The sequence below is a fragment of the Ischnura elegans genome, chromosome 3 (assembly GCF_921293095.1).
Source record: "Ischnura elegans chromosome 3, ioIscEleg1.1, whole genome shotgun sequence".
NCBI classification, from domain to species: domain Eukaryota; kingdom Metazoa; phylum Arthropoda; class Insecta; order Odonata; family Coenagrionidae; genus Ischnura; species Ischnura elegans.
In genome coordinates, this window is record NC_060248.1 from 32,099,920 (window position 1) to 32,119,084 (window position 19,165).

Consider the following 19,165-nt stretch of genomic DNA (forward strand, 5'->3'; position numbering starts at 1 on the left):
CAAGCTTTAATGAGAACCGCATTTGAATTTGAAATCACTACATTGCACTTGAAAAATGTGACCTCAGCTACAGGTAAATGAATAAAAAGGCTCTCTCTTGATCTCCAGTAGTTGAGCTGGCTCTTGTAAAATTACATTGCATTACCTAAATGCTATTTATTATATTAAGTGTCTCTGTACCATAAATGTGTTTCGCTCCAGTCTGCAGTTTGCTAGTGTAAGTGGTGAATGAATCCATAGCATTTATGTATTCATCAAGGCATAGATTATACATACGTTATAGATACAAGATGCAAACATTATAGATGCAAGGCATATTTATCTATTTTAAAATTGTATTGAAATATTTATTTCAAGTTTCATGTCTTCTAATTTGTGTGCTATATTAAGTATGAAATTTCTTACCAATCCCCAAGCGTCCAGCTTTGGTACATAGCGACCAATGGGAAAAGCAACTCCATATCCACCATATATTCCCCAATTGAAGATTGAAAGAGCAAGAGCTCGATATTCCTGTGAATTAGAAGATAATTTTATGAAACTCTGTTGCTAGATGAGAGAGAAATTTCCACTATTACATAGTATAGAATGCATAAAGAGCCATTTGAAATTATTTGTTTTTGCATCATTTATGTCCATGTCATGACAATAAGATGATTTAAAAATTTTTTTCTCTTATCAAATTGAAAATTGAAACAGACTGTTTCTTGTGAATGAATCCTCAATATCAATGAGTGCTCCATGCAGTGCAGGAAACTTTTTTAATTTAAAAATGGCTATTAGAAATTTGTGAATTGTTGAGGATGATGAAGTTATCAGGTTATGTGGAGGATAGAAGAGAGAAAGGAGTTGATACTTACAGCAGAGAATATATCTGATAAGATTCCAGCAGACATAGGGTTGCATCCAGCCTCCCTGAAATATGAAAAAAAAATATTTAATTTTTAATTTCTATGTTACTATGTCAAATATTTTGAAGAATACTGATAAATAGTCAGGCCTAAAGTATGGGTATCTTTATTCTTGTGATTGCATTGCAGGTCTTTGGAAGAATGCATTGGTCATAATGTGTATAAAGTGAGGTTTGAAAAATTTGTTGTACTTTTCACTCATAATGTCAATTGTTGTACATATATGATGGAATTAAGCCTGTTTTGAAGAGAGACATACAGATGTATGCCGCGTGATGTAACGGAAATTGCCCTGACGTTTTGTGACTGACTGCTGGTCACCTCTTCAAGGGAATGGTGCTGGAGATTTGTTCTGCTGCCTTTTTATTCCAGGAAAAAAGGCATGAGAACCAAACTCCTACACCATTCCCTGGAAGAAGTGACCAGCAGTTGATCACGAAACGTCGGGGCAATTTCCGTTACATCACGTGGAATATATCTGTATATCTCTCTTTAATCACCATGAGCTGCAAAAGGTCGCAAAATCAAGAAATAAGCCTGTTTTGTTTCTTTTTTTAGTAATCTAGCCATCAAGTGCAAAATAATGTTACTTACCCAGCGGCAAGCACCATCCGAAGAATAACCAATTGCCAGTATTCGTTCACAGCACCCATCAAAATTATGGCGATACTGAAAACTGTTGTGCAAATAGAAAGCAAAAATACCCTGGAAAGAGAAAAATTCAGGTATTAAAAATGTGAATATTATAACATCTTATAAAAAACGTAGCCCAAGAAAAGCAGGTATGCTATACCTCAAGATATTGTTGCATATACATACATAAAAGGCTTGAATTTTTTGGAATTCAAAACACAATGCAGAAAATTTGCATTGTTTAGTTTCTGCTATAAAAAGGTACATATCCATTTTATGCATTCTTTTTTTATTTTAGACTGTTACAATCGTAAATTTCTCAAATTTATATATATTTGTATCTTTTTTAAATGGTAGGCGTTTTAATTCTTTATTTGGTTGCCAAATATATTCATTAGTTCTGAACTTGCCCGTCGGCTCACCTGTTATATCTGTCGGCGCATATTCCTAAGATTACTCCAACGACAGTGTACACTGCGATGAAACTCGGTCCGGCTAAGACCTGGTAATCCAAACCGAGACCGTTGTAGTCCCACTCGCAGTACGCCGTCCCATTTAGGATCAACTCCGCACATCTGAAATAAAAGGATAAGATGATTATTTCACATACGAACATTACTTTAGAGGATTCTCAACTTGGCCTCTTAAAGTGTCGTCTCCCACCACGCATTTCAATGGGTTGTCAAAGCGAACTGGATTTCACTTTGAAACAGTGGCATAACTATGGGGGGGACGAGGGGATTTATCCCCCCCAAAGCCTCAGAGAGATCAAAAAATTATTTAAAAATCTTGTCTGGATTTTATATATAATAACTGCCTCTGCTTAAAGTTAAGTTTTAATTGTCAAAATGATGTAAAAAGCATTTTCAAGCATGTTATTTTACAAAAATTTTCCTGAACTCCCAGTTTCTTGGGGGGGTAGCCCCCACAAATCCTCCCATTTCCCCCCAAAACCCCCGCATCCCCCCACAAAGCAGATTCCTAGATTCGCTACTGCTGAGAAATAAGATATGATCAGGGTTGTTGACCAAGGTTTATATTCCTTATAATTATTTCTATTTCATCGATAACTTTTCAGTGCTATTCCTTGATATTGCTAATATCAATCTTCAGAATATTTTAAAAAGTGGATCGTTCTGCACTCATCGCCACTCTGCGGACATTTTTGGAAACCGAATAAAATAGTGACCGAAGTGGCAAAGAAATCTACCTTCTCTGGGATGGAGTGCGGTCTCCTCAAGTTGTCCCTTTGCTTTCACGAATGTCGAATTGACTGCTACCTCAATTTTCGAATACATCGGTAAACACGAATTGATGATGATATTATTATCCTTTATAAGGCTAACCTAATTTCTTTTTTACTGCGGGAAACCGGAGAAATAAATGCGATCAAGATAATTTTGATGCTGCAATTATGGTCGACTTTATTCTTAAGTGTGGATAATTTCAGCGAAAAAATTACCTTCTGACTATCATATTACGTGGTAAATACCTGTATTTATTCGGGGTCATAGAGATGTTTGAAAAGTAAAAAACGTGTATTTTTAGTAAATTTGGCGGATTTTGCGTGGTTTTTCGGGTGGACTGATGGGTTTATTGAGCTCCCCAACTTAATTAATTCCTATTTTTATGGCCAAATATGACCTCCAAATTTTTTTCTCGCGATAGCTCATAATTGGACGTCATTTATCATCTACAAGGACAGAGAATACCATCGATGACCTAGAATATCAAGCAAGGAAAATGCATCCTGTGGAGAAGCGATGACTTTGCTATGAGGAGATGGATTTGAATCGGAGTTATCATTAAATTTCAACTTTATTCCATTCATTGCTATCATTTTACTTGAAATAAGATGTGATGTTGATGACTTTGGCGCCGCGAAAATTTTTATTTCTGCCACAAAATCATTTTATTTTATGAAAAAACACACTTATGAATAATTACGATGCATATGTCAGCTAGTTTTATTTGTTCCCAGCATTTTGTTAGATTGTCATCGCTGATTTATCAAGAGTGATACGGTTTTTTTCTGCGGTGAAGTATACATAAACACTAGTTTAATAATCATAAATTGTTTTACGGGTGTTTGCTGTCGTAGTGCTTCTTACACTCTCCTCGGGTTTTCACCGCGTCGCTATGAATTTAAACGAATTGAGCTGGAAACCGCTACAAACCCGGAGATTATGCGCTAGGCTTGGTCTTTCTTGAGCAATTAAGAATAGATATCTTTAAGGGCGACACGGAGAACATCATGTTAGGAACTCGCAATATTTCCATGTCCGACAGAAACGATAAATAAAGCGAGATATTTCACCGAACGGATATGTAAAGTATTTTTTTTCCTCTGAACAATTAAGGACTTTAAATGCTAGGCGGAACTTAAGTTGCGCTGCGTTAAGTTAAACTGCGCGTACGAATTCGTATGCGCATTTCACGTAAACGGCTGGTGTCCGTACACCCCTCATCACACGCCTATCGTGGGGGCTTGCGGGGTAGTAAGTGGATATAGTTGATAGTCAAAGTTTTGTAAATAATTTTTATGGAGATTTCTACGAAGTTCAGAAATTTTTTTTCTTGGCTAATTTTTTCAAATCCAATCTTTCTTCAATCATAGCTTCTCATCTATTCTAAACTTTAGTTAATGGGGAAGTGAATCTTGACACTTACGCTTCAGTCGTGTTGGCCGTGTCGCAAGGAATTGGAATGTCCCCGTGTCCAAAGCCAGCCGTGGCGTTCAACTGGCAGCTGTGGTCACCGTAGTCCAAATCCTTGGCCGTTGCCTTGCTCGTGACGCCGATCAGGAAGTGACCCAACTCGGCCACAACGTAACCCAGAGTCACGATGCACAAGACGTAGGGGTTGTAGAGGAAGGCCAATTTCTTCAGTACGGGCAGCATGGTGACGGCTTGTGTCGAACTTCAGTCCCCAAACTCAGTTATCCTGCTGAGGCGATAAGAACAAACAGGGTGTATGTTAATATCAGAATGAATTACAGAGCTCAGGACATCACCCTTGGAGCCGACGCACCACCATAAAATCGACAAAAAGATGTAGGCATCTATAATAATTAATAGTTAGAATACTGATGTTTTTTTTAAATATATTATACATACAACCTCTCATATATGTATGACAAGTTCATTATTCAGGAATGGATAAGCGCACAGACAGCGTAAAAAAAACATTGAGTGTGTCTTAGTGAGTACTTCAATTACGAGGCGAAGAAGCGCTGCCGGGTCATTAGTAACTTAGAAAAACAAAAACCTATTCAGCAATTAGCACAACTTGAACTTTGAGAATTGAATAATATTCAGCTGTTGACCCTCTGAAGGAGAAACCTTTGTGTTTGAAAAAGTCTGGATAGGCTGAAACTGGAAATGTATGTCTCTTTCGCCAGAAATACGTTTTGTCATCCATCCACGGCAATTTAATTGTGAACAGGTCGGAGTGAACGACCCTGTAACCGTAAGTATTCTTTTTTCTAGCTTACGAAAAGTGGAATTGCATATTAGGGAGTCGATAGGGTAGGAAAAAAAAGAGCATTCGCCAACTTTAATGATCCCCTTCGGGTTGGAAAAGCGTCCGTTCACCTTCTCCGGATACATGTGTGTTTTCGGAGTCGGGTATAAAAAATGATCGGAGGGGAATCCCCACGGGAAGAACCAGAAAGAAGAAGAAACATCTGGAACGGACAGCTTCCGATTTGGTATCGAAACTGAGGGGAGGGGTGGGATGCGGGAATTCTTTCTGACGCACTTTGCCCGCCACTGAAATTTGGGAAGCCCACCTTCCTTGGCTTCCTTTTTTTTGACCTTCAACTTCCCAGCTTTCTGTTGTAAGTGAGGGAGGCTGGCTCCATATATTCATTCCCCCCCCTCCTGATCCCCCTTTGCTACCTGTTGCTCTCTACAACGTGAGACTCGATAGTTTTTTTCCGGACTTTTTGATGATGAATTTTTGAGATGCTCCTAGAACACTTTTCCACGGGAAATCATGTTCTCTGACTTAAATCTCTCTCGAGAAATTGCTTATGGTGACAATAGGAAGAGTCATTCCTGTATTCGCAGTGTCATCGCGTTATCCCATTTTGTCTTTCATGAAAAGTTAAAATTTGGGAGGGAGGTATTCGAAGGCTCAAGTACCTACATCTAAAACTAATCAGATATTTCGATAGATTTTCATGAACTCATATTAGTGGAAATATTCACAGGAATCCCATTAGTATTCCACTGTGGTTTTAGTTGTGTTTCAGCTGAAATTTTTAGGGAAAAATGAGATAGATAAAAATAATAAATATCGATTATGTATGGAGCTACTAAGTAGGTCGTACCTCTTATTTCTCGTTTTAATGCGCTAACGAGCTGCACAGATTTATTAATGGGAATCAGATTCATTTATATTTTGGTCGGTAAACAACCATATTTCAAATATTAAATTAACTTACTCCAGGTAAATCGACCCATTTTGTATTATTTTTTCTATATAGCAAGAATGACTTAACTTCATTCCGTGGAGAAAAGGTCTGTCACAATTGCAAACGCATATTATCGTTTGGGGTAAAATTTATACGAATAAGTTCACTGCTCGGCTTGAAAGTCAAATTTTTCGGAGTACAGAAATGATATCATTTCGATCGCGTGTTGGGAATCCCACCGTTATCTCCAAAATTCACGTAATCATTCGCGTGTTGAATGCCACGCTTACCCGCCGACGCAAAAGGTGTTTGCCATTACTCTGAGAATACCATGGACTAGTGAGATGATATCATTTTAACGGAAGCCAGCGATTAAAAATTGAGAATTAACCCGATTGTGTGGGAAAGGCACCAGTTCAGTCCGTTCAAATCGTTTTGCGGAACACATTTTCACGACAAAGAGTTCGCACCGCGGGCGACTTACAACGTAATTTCATCCAGATTATCGTTCTGCCGAACGATTTAATGGAAGGCTTTGGCGGCATAAATTGCATGGCTATCCGAAAGGCATTCATTTTCCCCGGCTCCCAGCGTTGAATTTTCTTTTCGTGGGTATTAGAGAGTGGGGATTGGGGAACAAAGGAGCAAAGAATAGGCGGGCCACGGGGAGGAGACTCAGGGCCAATGGCAAGGTCTTTTCCCAGCAGAAAAGTGTTGTCGGAGCAAACAGGGCATTCAATACGAACTTTTGATGTCTTCTGACCGCGTAAAATAGAGGGACGATTTTTTAAACGGAGCCGTAAATTGATATCTCTCTTATATTTTTTCTCTTCTCAGTTCGGAGTCGGATGCATGGGAATTCGATGCCTATCTAAGCTAACTCAGCCGCAATATCATGTAAAACTATATCATAGTGTGCGTACAGAAACTCGTGCCAAATATTTCTCTGCCCAATGTTTTTTTATTGACCATGTTCCAATAAGTGTAGCCGAATGCAGCTGAATGGGTTAAGGTCGAAAAGGCTAATCGACGATGCTGTCTTACATTGTTTTCATGGCCGCCGGTTAATGACGTAGAGGAATCAAATATCAGGATTTTTGGAGATATTTTAAACTTCCATTAGGTCCTTACTATCTGATATATTTATATTTTTTCCTGAAGCCTTTTTCTCAGAAATTCTCTTCAACCAGTCTTCTACCTACATCCTGCAGTTGTAAGTTGAAGTTTAAATTTATCCATTCAAATATCATACTATCAATGACAGTTGACTTAAAAATGTTGGGGAAATAATGAGTGATAGGCTGCTAAACTCAACCAAGCTGCTAATGTGTGGCAATATAACTTAAATACTACTGTACATTAACATGGTCCAGATTCAAATGCATGAAATGCAGTTGTGTTAATGGAGGTACCAAATTACACTCCAATTTAAATATTGAATTCGTAAGGAATTATGTTGCTTTGAAATATCACTTATGATCGTGGAGTATATGAAAAACTTTTGACTCGTGAGTTTGCGCTGATAACGGTTCAGCTCTACGAAGTAGCTTTTCCTCCATGCCATCGATACAAGTCTTCAGTAGTACATGTCACGGTCTAATTGAATGCACTTTTTCGTCTACCTTGGTGGGAAAATTTTTCAGGTTAGTTTTTCATATAGTCTGTGCTCAATGAATGCAATGCCTCTAAAGTCACGCTAAGTATATCAGAAAACCTTTTATTGCTCTGGAAAGGTGCACGCTTGTCCACGAAATGAAGGCTATTCGGTGACTTTTACTTATCGAGCATCATAAAATTTTCTGGCGGAATCGGTAACCACTTACGGCCTTTCAGTTACTCAGTCGCGCGTGATAGTTGAATTCTGGTCTCGTTATTGATCGCCAATCGACGATCACGCTTTCGAAAGTCTTTGGATCGATCTGAAACTGATACGTGTGCCTTTGAATGCAAGGGGAAAAAATAAGTCCCCAAGGATTAAATTAATGCAAAGCGCTGTGAACATTTCCTCCAGGTCGTGTGTAGTCTTGTTTTATAAATATATCGCGTTGCTCTCCTACCCATTTGAAATGTTATCATACCTGCTACCTCACATGGAAACGAGCTCATGTCATACTGGAGTGATAATTTTATACCCGCCCCAATTACAAGTGATGATTTAGGTGGTTGTCGGCAACTACGGCCCTCGAGCCTTCCTCATCTATCTAAGTGCCAGATAGCGACGATGAAACATAACACTTAATACATGGAGAACTCAGCGGTTAATTAATTAATAATCTCTAACCTGTTTTCTTGGCTATATGCAAATGTACTTTGTTTGATATTTAAATTAAAGGATACATAACAGACAGATTTAAATGGTATCTTAATTAGAAGAGACTTATGCGTGAGAAATGGACAAAGAGCTGAAAAGAACACAATTTTAATTGCCACTGATGATCAAGGTGAGGATTCATGGTCTCCAGCAAGGTTAGAGGTTGAAACGAGTTTTGAATGTCAAAATCCACGTATGTATATGTTCCAGCATTCTACCGCTACATTTGCAGCTCACTGGATACAAGGTCGGGGTAAAAAATAAACAGTTGTCATGCGAATGGACTTTTGATGGGAACAAGGTATTTGTTTAAGGTAAAAAAATGCTGCTTATATGTAAAGTATGAGAATTGCGCTGATTCATCAAAAGATCGCAGGTTCGATTTAAGTGCTAATGGTCATTACATTACTTTTAATTAGTTTATTTTTATTCCAATCATTGTCAATCTAGTAAGTCACATCTGGAGTGAAAAAGTCGGGAAAACAGTGAGAAATAAGCCTTCTCTAGGTTCACCTTGAAGTAAGTTCACAGTTTTAGGCATTGACTCTTCGCCTATCAATCTGTAATTCAAGTAGCTTCTGAATTGATTAGTAATTTTACCTTGAACTTACACATTGGTATTGACTTCTTTCGTATTCTAATATTACCTCTTCATAAAGCCTCTTGTTACTCCAAGCCTTCATATGATTAGTTGTAAGCAATTTTTCTATGGAAAGAAATAATATAGCGAATTATTTTTGCCTTAGAAAGAGAACCAAACGATACCAATAATTCTGATGATAAAACGTTTGACCAGGCTGTCGTACCGCGAAGAATTAATTCACTCTATCCGCCAGGAGAACACCAAAACCTGCGTGTGAAAGTGAATCTTTTCATTTAATTCAGGAAACGATGTTTTAAATAACTGTATATGAAGATTATCATTTCTGTGGAGAAATTCACTTTTAACCTAATTTCTGCTACATTTATGTACTCTTGATCATCCATTCCGAATTACCCTAATCGAGAAATATTGAATCCAATCCTATTTTCCTCCTCAGGTAATAGCCACACTTGCCGATATAATCTGTTTTTTCTCAACTGAACGATTAAAATTAATGATTAGGACTGCAGCTAGAGCAAACCTAGGTTTAAAATCATATTTCTTTTTCATCGGCGGTAAAACATGTTTATTGACGCCTTATTCACCAAGGGAATCTGATCGGACTTGTCCACCCACTTAATTATAGCTGTCCAAAATCCTTCGTTGTCATACCGCATCGCTGAATCAAATAGAAAAGAAGACTTTGGAGAAAAAAGAACTTTTGTTGTTGGAGGGGAAACGGCGGGAGTTGGCGGAGCGTGACGCTCTTTGGTGGGAGGCAGCCGCGGCGGTCAAGGCGATCCAGGCGGCGGCTGGTCAGTGATTCCTTGCCGGGCTCCCCTCCCCTTCCTCCTCTCATCTCTCCTTTTTTTTTCTTCCTAACAACCTCTCCACTCTCCCTCTCAGCGCTGTTGGTGGAAGGCAGAGTTGGAAATTCTAAGCGGGAGGCGTCCGGAAGATATGAAGAGAAAAAAGCTCTCGGAGACTTCAACGACCGAAAGGGATTACTGCTGGAGGCGTCCGGAAGGAATGGAACGAAAAAAAAACTTGGAGACTTCAACGACCGAAAGGGAACATGCACGTATCTGGGCTTAGTGCTGCCTCGAATATTTATCTGGTTTTCCCTTGGACTGTGAGCTGTCGCGATTTTTTTTGTTCTTTTCTTTTCACGATCCCAAGTTTGGGCTCTGCCTTTGCATTTGGAAAATCTCCATTTACATCACTAAAGTCCTTGCTTCAGTCCTTCGAGTGCCACTTTGTTTTTTTTAAGCTAACAACGCATGGAGTACCGCTATCATGGTCACTGATCTTATCTCGATTACAAATATCTTCAACTATCTTACGCGAGTTTACGTTTATGTGTTTACTCAAAGGGGTCAAGGATCTCAATTTTTACCTAATTACTGCTAATGTATTCTACTACTCTTACTACTAATGTAACTCGTATTAGTAACTATGGTTAGAACTCTCTTGCCAACCCTTCTACTGGAAATGCTTGGGATGATCCTTGATGATGATTTCCAGTGCCTAAAATAATGTCGTAAACTGGAGAGGAATTGAGTGCATCGTTGTGGAGGCTCCATATGATCCTAAACATTTGACAAACACTCCAGATTTCCATCAGATTTATTCCATCACCGGTTTCATTTCCCTTGCGGGCGGAAACACCAGTAGACAGGATTAAATCCAGTGAGTTTGTGTCTTTAATTAGTTAATCATTTTAGTACCTCGCGTCCCTCAAAGTAGCGCCTGAATCATTTAAATTGAATCGATCTTATAAGTGGTGATAGAAATTATAGAGCGACGTCTCATGATAATAGTGAAATCATGTCTGAAGTTAATTTTTCTTCTATTGTTTTTTGAGGCACTCCATGCCCCAATCATTTACTGAGCTCATTTTAGTGTTCATTTGTCGTTTGTCTCATTGAGACGCAACATGGTATTTAACCATAAGGATTTCTTTGGGCACGAATCAGCTTCTGAAAATTTAAATAAAATTTTGCGTAGCGTGGCAACTTAGGATCTTTTCAGGCGATATCTCGTGGGTTTTTTTTAAAGCTTTTTCAGGAACGGAAACGAGGGTGTATCACTCAGCGTAGGATGGGCGTGTGGGGAGGTCAGCGGAGCGAAAACCTCGCGTCTTGGCAGCGTCTTGAGTCTCCTTCGGAAGGCGTTAGGTTTTTTTTTACGAAGGAGACGGCGGCGGCCATTTATTCAGAATGAGAGGCGAGGGCAGCGTCTTATCAAACAAGGGCCGCGACTGCACAAGGCACAGGTCCTTGGTGGCCAGATAGGGTTTAACTGTGCGCATTAGGGTGTCAAAGAGCCGCCACAAAAATGATAAAAACGAAACTGACCCAAATTATGTATGACGTAATAGCTAAAACCGATGCTTTGACTATGGCGGATTACGATAATGACTTATACTTGGACCAATTAGTTTTACTATGCGAAGGAATGGACTACCCATGACAGCAACTTGAAGTTAGAAAGGAGTGATGGTTAAAATACACAAGAAGTTAATAACAAATTCAGGTTAAGGTAGCTGGCGAAGAGTTATAAAACTAATACATGAGGGTGTAACTGAAGTATATTGAATAGGGTGGGACGTGGTCAAAAAGGTTTCTAATGGAAAATATCCTTTGAAAAGGGATTTATCAGATTGCAAACTGAAGAAATATCTTGGCTTTGAACGCATTGATGAACTCTTCGGTGAGAAGATGAAAAATAGTTGAAATGCATTATTTTTGTGTTAAATTCTGAAAGTAAAATCCCTGATTATTGGAATTGTATTTACTTATGATTTTTAAAAAAGTGCGGAAACAGTATTACGATCTTGCGAGTAGGTCGGATATTGACAAAAGGATCGCGGGACACTTACCAACAGATGTCCACAGCGTTGTCCAGTTCGTCTTTAGAAGCGGTTTGAATGACACTACACCAGTTGGAAGTGACTCTTGTGATCGAATGTGACAAGTTCTCAGTTACGAGGGTGCGTTAGCTGGGGTAGCTATGGATCGGAGGGGAAGCGAGTTTGTTTATTTCCCCGTGGAAGCAGGGAGTTGAGCGCGGAATAGACAGTTCCTGAGGCCAAGGCGTTCAAGTCAAAGATGGCGTCACTGGGTGACTATTTTCAGCGGCGCGGTCTGTCTTGCTCGAAATGCCTACTGCCGAATGATTTTTCCACGGAGATCGTGGAAAAAAGCTTTGCTATGGTATATATGATCGCGCGTGTTATTATTTACTCAAGCCTGCCTGCCCCTAGCGCAAGAAGCTCTACTTTTTAAAGAAAAATGGAATTTTGTCAGTTATATATGTATATTACGTTTCTACAATTTACGCACGGAAAAAAGTTGATGTTTTAAGTTTTTTTTTAGTAGTTAAGAGTTGTTTTTACGGTGGATAATTGTTCATTGTGGAGAGCACAAACTTTGTACGTGATACATTTCCAACCTGTCGCCTGAGCAGCAAAGAAATTCGCATAATTGCTAAAGCCCAAATCACACTATCATTTTCTCCGTCCCTTACGAGCTGTACCTCCAGCTATTGCTCCAATGATGGCGGAAAAATGACGTTTTCACGCAATCGCTTACGGCGAAGGGATAGGATTATTCCATCACTCGGCACGTCCCTTTTTCCGTCACAGATATAATCGCTGGTATCGTCTTTCAGTAAATAAGAACGCATCGCAGCTAAACGCGATTGTAACGCCACACTTGGGTTATGATTAAATGAAAATTGTAAATACGGAAAGTAACGGAATAAGCGATGGAATAAAGGATGGTGAGAATGACCGTGTGATTCATAAAGTGATGGGCGGAGCGATTACTCTTTTGGTCCCTGGCAAGATGGAGCTGGATCTATCACTCTATTGGTCCGGAAAAATGATCGTACGATTCAGCCTTAAGGGGCGAAATTTTGCCCGGACCAACTATCCAACATCGAACCTCTGGCTTTCGGGGCCACTGTGGAGATTGCTACGCCATCAGCGTTCCTTAATTTTATTTCATTACATAATAAGGAACTTATATATAGGATCTATATCATTGTGGTCCACGCGGTGACCTTAAGAGCCAAAGATCCGTGGCTCAATTCTCGATTTGGGGACAATTTCTTCCTTTAGCAATCAACGCGAAAATTCTCCGCCGTTTACGATTCCCTAACCAGGTTTGAAGTGTATTTCGATGCAATGCTGTGTTCTTAACTTTGAATACCTTTCAAGGTTTCCGGAAAAGATTAGAGGAGGGCATTGTCTTTCTTGAGATGGAAGCAACACCTTCCTAGTCTTCTCTGGAATACCGGCTGGATTCTCGGTTGCTACGACTGATTTCTCGACTCGAAGGCGACTGGAAAGGGTCGGCGGAAGAGACCTTGAGGGACTCGGGAGTGAAAGAGGCGGACCGCGGCCTCGAGCTAGTGGGTGGATGTATGCTGCGAAGGGAGATTGGGAGGACTTGCTATAAAGATGGATGGCCGTGGGCCGAAAAAGACCCCCCACCCCCGACTCATGATGCAAGATTTTTTTTAATTTTAGCATTCCCTTCTTAACCTTGAACCCTCCACCTTCGAACGCAGCATGGTCAAAGTCCCAGCTCGAGAGAAACCTCTTTGATACGGGCAATGCACTCCCTTTTGTGAACAACTTAAAACTTTTACGCTTTTGTCTCTTTCAAAGACGCCGGCGTTGTTCTTTGAAAATACGTTTCTTATGTAAATATTTGCTTATTTTGTCATTTTCGATTTTCATTTTTCCTGATTTATTTAAGAAGAGAAAAATTTTCTTCCGATTTCCCAACGTTTCGCCAAGAAAATATCGGCGAATGATCTTACTGCATAACTAGCGAAAATAAAACCAGCTAAATTGTTACAAGCAAATGGTAAAACTATTACGTTGCTGCGATTTATCTGGGAAACTTTTTTGTAAATTCTTGGCTTGATGTTGTGGGCAAAAAGCGGGGGAAATTATTATTTACTCTCTATACGTATTGCACAATCATTATTTGCATTAAAATTCCGTTTTTATTATGCGATATGAGCTTGTTGCTGGGAGGAAATATTAAGGTTGAAATTTTTTAGTCGAACGCGGCGTAGGCTGATGGGGAGAGGGGTTAAAATCCGTGATCGAGGAGAAGCTACTGAGCGAGTTAGAGCGGTGTATCAGGTTGACGAGTAAGGCATTGAAGTTGAATGGATTTGTGGGCTTGGCGAAGGGAGAAGGCTGTGTACTTGGCTAAAGAAATAAAAATAATTATTGAAGCTCTGCTACTGAGAGCTTTAACTTGCGTGTGTTAGTTCTTATACGAACTTCCTTTTCCATCTAAATCTATGTTGCTCCGCAAAAAAAGGAGTTGCACGTTGGAGACATGACTACTGAGTCCTACCTAGTAACTGCTAAGTAATTGCTCGGGGAAATAAGGGATTTCTATGCATAACTGTTCGGAAAAAAACATTTCTCTTATTATATCATTGTTTCTTCTGGGCCTGGGAATATGTGAGGTTCTAAGGTGATGCTGTTCATTTGGCTCTGATAGATATTTCTTCTTGACTGCTCATGCAATCTAAGATTACCACCTCCGAGACTTAAGTGGCTACCAGCTTAATTCGCGTGGAAGCAGTGTAACTCTCTCTATTCGCTGTTTTTATGGAATGTTATGACTGTACTATTCGTATTTACCGAGATATATCTAAATAAAAATAGTAATACTGTACTATTGGCTGTTTCGAAGATATTTCATAGCTACATTCGCATCCCCACAGCTATGATTGACTCATTCAGGTCTTTCGGCCTCGAAGAGGTGAAGTCAATATGTGGAAGTCCTATATTTTTCTTTCCGGCACACTGAAATGCGCTGGAGTGAAAAAACGTCGGTGTTCTTACACGCATCATATGGGAAGCCTTGAGCAGCATGCAACAAGCGGTGGTGACCCTTCATATGGCTTCCCACCCCGAAGGCCTTCATTCGAATTTCTGGTTTTTATAATGCGTGGGAAACATGCAATGCATGTATTGGAGCCACCAGCCATTTTTGGCGCTCGTCCTTTGTCACCATTTCCCCGTTTCTCAAATTTTAAAAGGTTACGTTTGGTACAATGCTTAGGTAATATTTTTTATATTTTAGGTACAGGAAAATGTTGACAAAGATCTAATTTGTATGACCTGAAAATTTAAGTTCGATAAGGTAAGTTTCACAACTAGTAATTCTTCGCGAAGATGAGAAACTTTCAGAAATTGCCTGCGTGCAGATAGTGCGTAGTGTTATTCGCAGAAGCCGTAAAATGCATACAGAAATCACGATGCAGCGATACATTTTGACGGCGTCGCTCGTCCTTGCTCTTTTAGAATTTTCGTGCTGTTATCAGTCGGACGATTCTGCAGTCCGCGCTCCTGGTTGACTGACCCTGTTCAAACTTACGGGTGTTGAGGGAGCCAAGTGATTCCTTTGCTCCGAGCAGCAGATTGCCTGAGCGCATAGCCGTGTATTACTGCGTTTTTCTTTCGCTCTAGGTCAGAAAACCTCGTGGTGACGAGACATTCTCTTGTGTTTTCCCGACGAACAGCGTTTTAGACGGCTAATCGTTTCTCAACACGCGTTACTAATATCAATTATTACTCGGTGGGAAACCCGAGAAGACTTCCTAGAGCTCGTGGTGAAGATTGAGAAGCGCGCAGGAAGATTGCGTGCTTTCCTCGCATAGATTTGGATAGAGGTAAGTGCGTTGTAGCATTCGTATTTAATAGTTTTACTTTGAAGCCCCAATATCGAATCCTGATGATATATAAGTGTTAATTCTCCATTTTACGAAGTATTAAAATTTAAACAGGTTAGATATATATCATTCTCCTTGACCTGGTTTCAATTCGAGATATCCCGATTTCACGCCAACTTCTTTGACCAGTTAACCTACCAAGTTGTCCTTTCCCCTTGCGGATTGATATAAATGAAGATGATATTTCCCCTGCAGAATTTTTACTCTTTCGGTTCCATAGGTAGTCTGTAACCGTTTGGACTTATGAGTGTTAAGTAATAGTGGGATACTTGATTTGGAAGAACTGATATGGAGCAGTTCTTTGTATCCGTTTAGTAAATCAGTTGATGATTGATGATTGCAAAGTGCTCACGGTTCCCTCAATTTTGTCATTTCACTCGGTTTGATTTCCCATTTGCAAAAGCTGATGTGTCTACAAATAAAATTACCGTGCATCTTAGCATTAAGATGGTTTGAAATGTGCCATTGGTGCGGAAGAAATAGCTTATTTTTCAGCGACTACTTATTGTGCTTACTTACTTGCAGAGTACTGGGAGAAGGAAAGAGATGAAAAATTCGTCTCCAATTTCAGTTAAAGCTACCCTGGAGAGCAAGGTTTTCATTGTGTATTTGTACTATTTTTCATCCCATGGTGGTTAGATATTCGAAATAATGACGAGAAAGTCGTAGGCGTCTCATCAACTTCATAAGGGATTGCGTGCCATTAATTTTGGACGACCATATTTTCCGATGTCGAAAGAAGTGTATTAACTCCTGCCAATATTAACAAGCTGTCTCATTCCCATCAAGGAGTTACAATGCCTTCGATGGATCAGACGTTCTTCATTATCTTTTATGTCCTTCTTTTAATATTTTTTGCCACGTCACTTTCTTTACCCACCTCCAGTCATATTCCATGTTGCTGAGGTGTAATCAAAATACTTCAATCTGTCTTTTGAACTATCATCACTTTAAGCGCAATTCTCCTTCCGATTGATTTTATCGTCCTTTCCACTTCGTCCCGGCAATATTATCGCTTTCCACCTGCTTCACGAACGCTCAATTACGTCAGCGGCGCTCTCCCGACCTTTCTAACTCTTCCGCGTCTATCAAGATTGGGTGAGAATTCAGTCGTTCGTCCTTCAGCGGTGACCCAATCAAGCAAGCGTTAAGTGGTCCTTAAATATTTCGAGTATTCGGAACTTCGGGTCGCCAGGCGACCGATGTTGACGAAAAACAAACATCTCTTTCAAGTCCTTTTTATTTCGCGAAGGAATTTCAGTGCCTGCGGTGAGCGTATACAACGCGTGTTTTCCATGATAGCATGACGGTGATCGAAACGAGAGAACTTGACTTGTCTTTTCCTATATTCGTCGCTTTCCGTGTGGCTGTCTTTATTTGTTGCCGTTGCTATGGTGCGATATTTATTTACTTTCGCTTTCGTACTCCACATGCGTGAGTGATTGAAGACTTTCGCCATTTATTTTCGCTTTTTGTGCACGTGTGTTCTTCCGTGGTGTTCCGAGCAGGTGTAGAAAAAGCTATTCATGTGCCTCTTTTCCCTTTCAACGACTGCAGTTGGTTAGAATGAATGGACAGAAATATATCTCTTCCACAACTCTAAACTATTTTTACCCCATGATATACGTCCGTACATCTTTTGGCGAAAAAATTTAAGTACAAAATTTACCTACGAGAGCAGATTTTCCATAAGTGCTTCTATATTATGTTAAAATTTTAGATTAGGTTGCCCGGTTAGGAAAATTCGTTGTAATGAAGGGAAATCCGTTGTGTCGTCATCATTTTTTTCATTTTCACACTGTGGCTTGATTTTTAAATTACGTTGTAAAATCCCGGGAGTATCCGACGTGTTTCCTTCCATTCTAACTTGTAGATGATGTTATTGCTTGCGAAACTCATCTTTAGATGACAAGTAATGTGGCAATAGTCCAATAACGAGGAAGACATCTGCCAATGGCTATGGACGTCTTCTCCTGCGCTATACATTTTGTAGTGACATTGGGATTAGGTTTTACAAAATAATTTACTTATGTGCTATATGTTTGTTGCTAGCATCACAAATATTTATAGTATCTATTTACAAACATTGGAATTTTGAAGCATACTTTTTTTGGATCCAATATTATTCGCGAAGATTTTCCCAATGACTGGAATTATTCGTTTCCATTATTATTCGACGAGGACGGATTTAAGCTTACATAACATCGGTGCGGGAGTGAATCTCCTTCAACACTCCATTTTAAAGGTCATGCGTGTTGCTTAATTGCCGGTACGAGTGCTTGCGTGGGTGAAAACAGCCGCCTGGAAGCATTTGTCTTCGATACTTGCTCTCCCGTTAGATCGGGAAGGACGCTCTCGGAAGAAGGAACGCATTGTCGAGAGAGTGGAGCAAGAACAACCAGATGTCTGTTCCCCAAAGAGAAGGAAGGCGTGAGGAGGCTCTCTCTCTCCCCCTACTTTAAATTTAAGTGTGACCTTCCCGGAATCCTTTTATGCACTCTCTTTTTAAGCGGCGGGTGGGACATTATGTCAACCCTCCGCAGATCAGACCAGAAATCAAACTCAAGCAATACCAAGGGCAGGGGTTTGGAGGTACTATCGCGTCTGCATTTCTCAATGAAAGTGGTTTTCGCACATTTTTTTGAGAAAAGTTCAGCTTTCACCTTCATCACTCATTGATATTAAAAAAATAAAATGAGGATAAATATACCGAATGTGCTCGTTGAACGCTATTCAATTTAATTCTTATATATTGAAGGCCAAGAGATGGGTAATTGGATATATTTCTTTAGCAATAAGGCTAATTTAATAATAATAACAACAGCAAGTAGTGTAAGTATGAAAGGCATGCAGATGTTTGTGCTGCGCAGAAAGATTTGATCCGTGGACTAAGTAACATACTATGGAAAGCTGCGCGGTTCGTCAAAACCTCCTTCAGTGCACAGAGAGTGCGTTTCAATGCCCATATATGAATTAGGCTGGGGGCTGCTAATGACCGGGAAGTTCTAGGCTGGGATTGCTTGACCGATCAATAACAGATACCTTATCTTTCAGAATGACGGGGAGCATATCATCGTAGAGCCTTATAGTATTTTCAGGTCCGACAGGAATGATAATATTTGAGAGATTAATTTTTCCGGACGAATAGATATGGGAATGCATTTTTACCTCGAAAAATAATGGACGCTAGATGTAACTCAGTATTCAAATCACTCGAGTGCGCAAGTTTTGTTCTTCGTGGACAGCTCGTGTCCTAACAACCACTGCCACACTTCTATTGACTTGCAGGGTAGGTACTAAGAGTGAATAAAAAGCGTCATGCCACTGTCACTCACGGAAACGTACGGCTTTTATCATCAGTCTCCAACGCGCTTGCTGGATTGGACCATTTTGGGAACGACCCATCATTTTAGTTGATGACGCTCAAATATCAAAAACCGTACGTTTAGCTTAGTAGACATATGACTCTCAGGAAACGGTACTCCTGCGGTTACTTTTGAAGTATCACACTACTTCCTAGAGATTTTATCTTTTGAAAGCCG

General features: G+C 39.9%; 1 protein-coding gene across 2 annotated transcripts in view; it reads right to left on the bottom strand.

Annotated features, from left to right (window-relative positions):
- Positions 1 to 19,165, bottom strand: part of LOC124155631 (putative metabolite transport protein HI_1104) — a 42,505-nt gene that overhangs the window by 12,312 nt on the left and 11,028 nt on the right. The window contains exons 2-6 of one of the 2 annotated variants that reach the window (XM_046529624.1): positions 4,215 to 4,487; positions 1,967 to 2,119; positions 1,506 to 1,616; positions 861 to 915; positions 406 to 513 (exon numbers count right to left, since the gene is read on the bottom strand). In XM_046529624.1, the coding sequence (XP_046385580.1) occupies positions 406 to 513; positions 861 to 915; positions 1,506 to 1,616; positions 1,967 to 2,119; positions 4,215 to 4,444 (657 nt within the window). In that variant the 5' untranslated portion in view covers positions 4,445 to 4,487. Of the gene's footprint in view, positions 1 to 405; positions 514 to 860; positions 916 to 1,505; positions 1,617 to 1,966; positions 2,120 to 4,214; positions 4,491 to 19,165 lie in introns of both variants that reach the window. The other variant, XM_046529623.1, reaches the window with a different exon arrangement.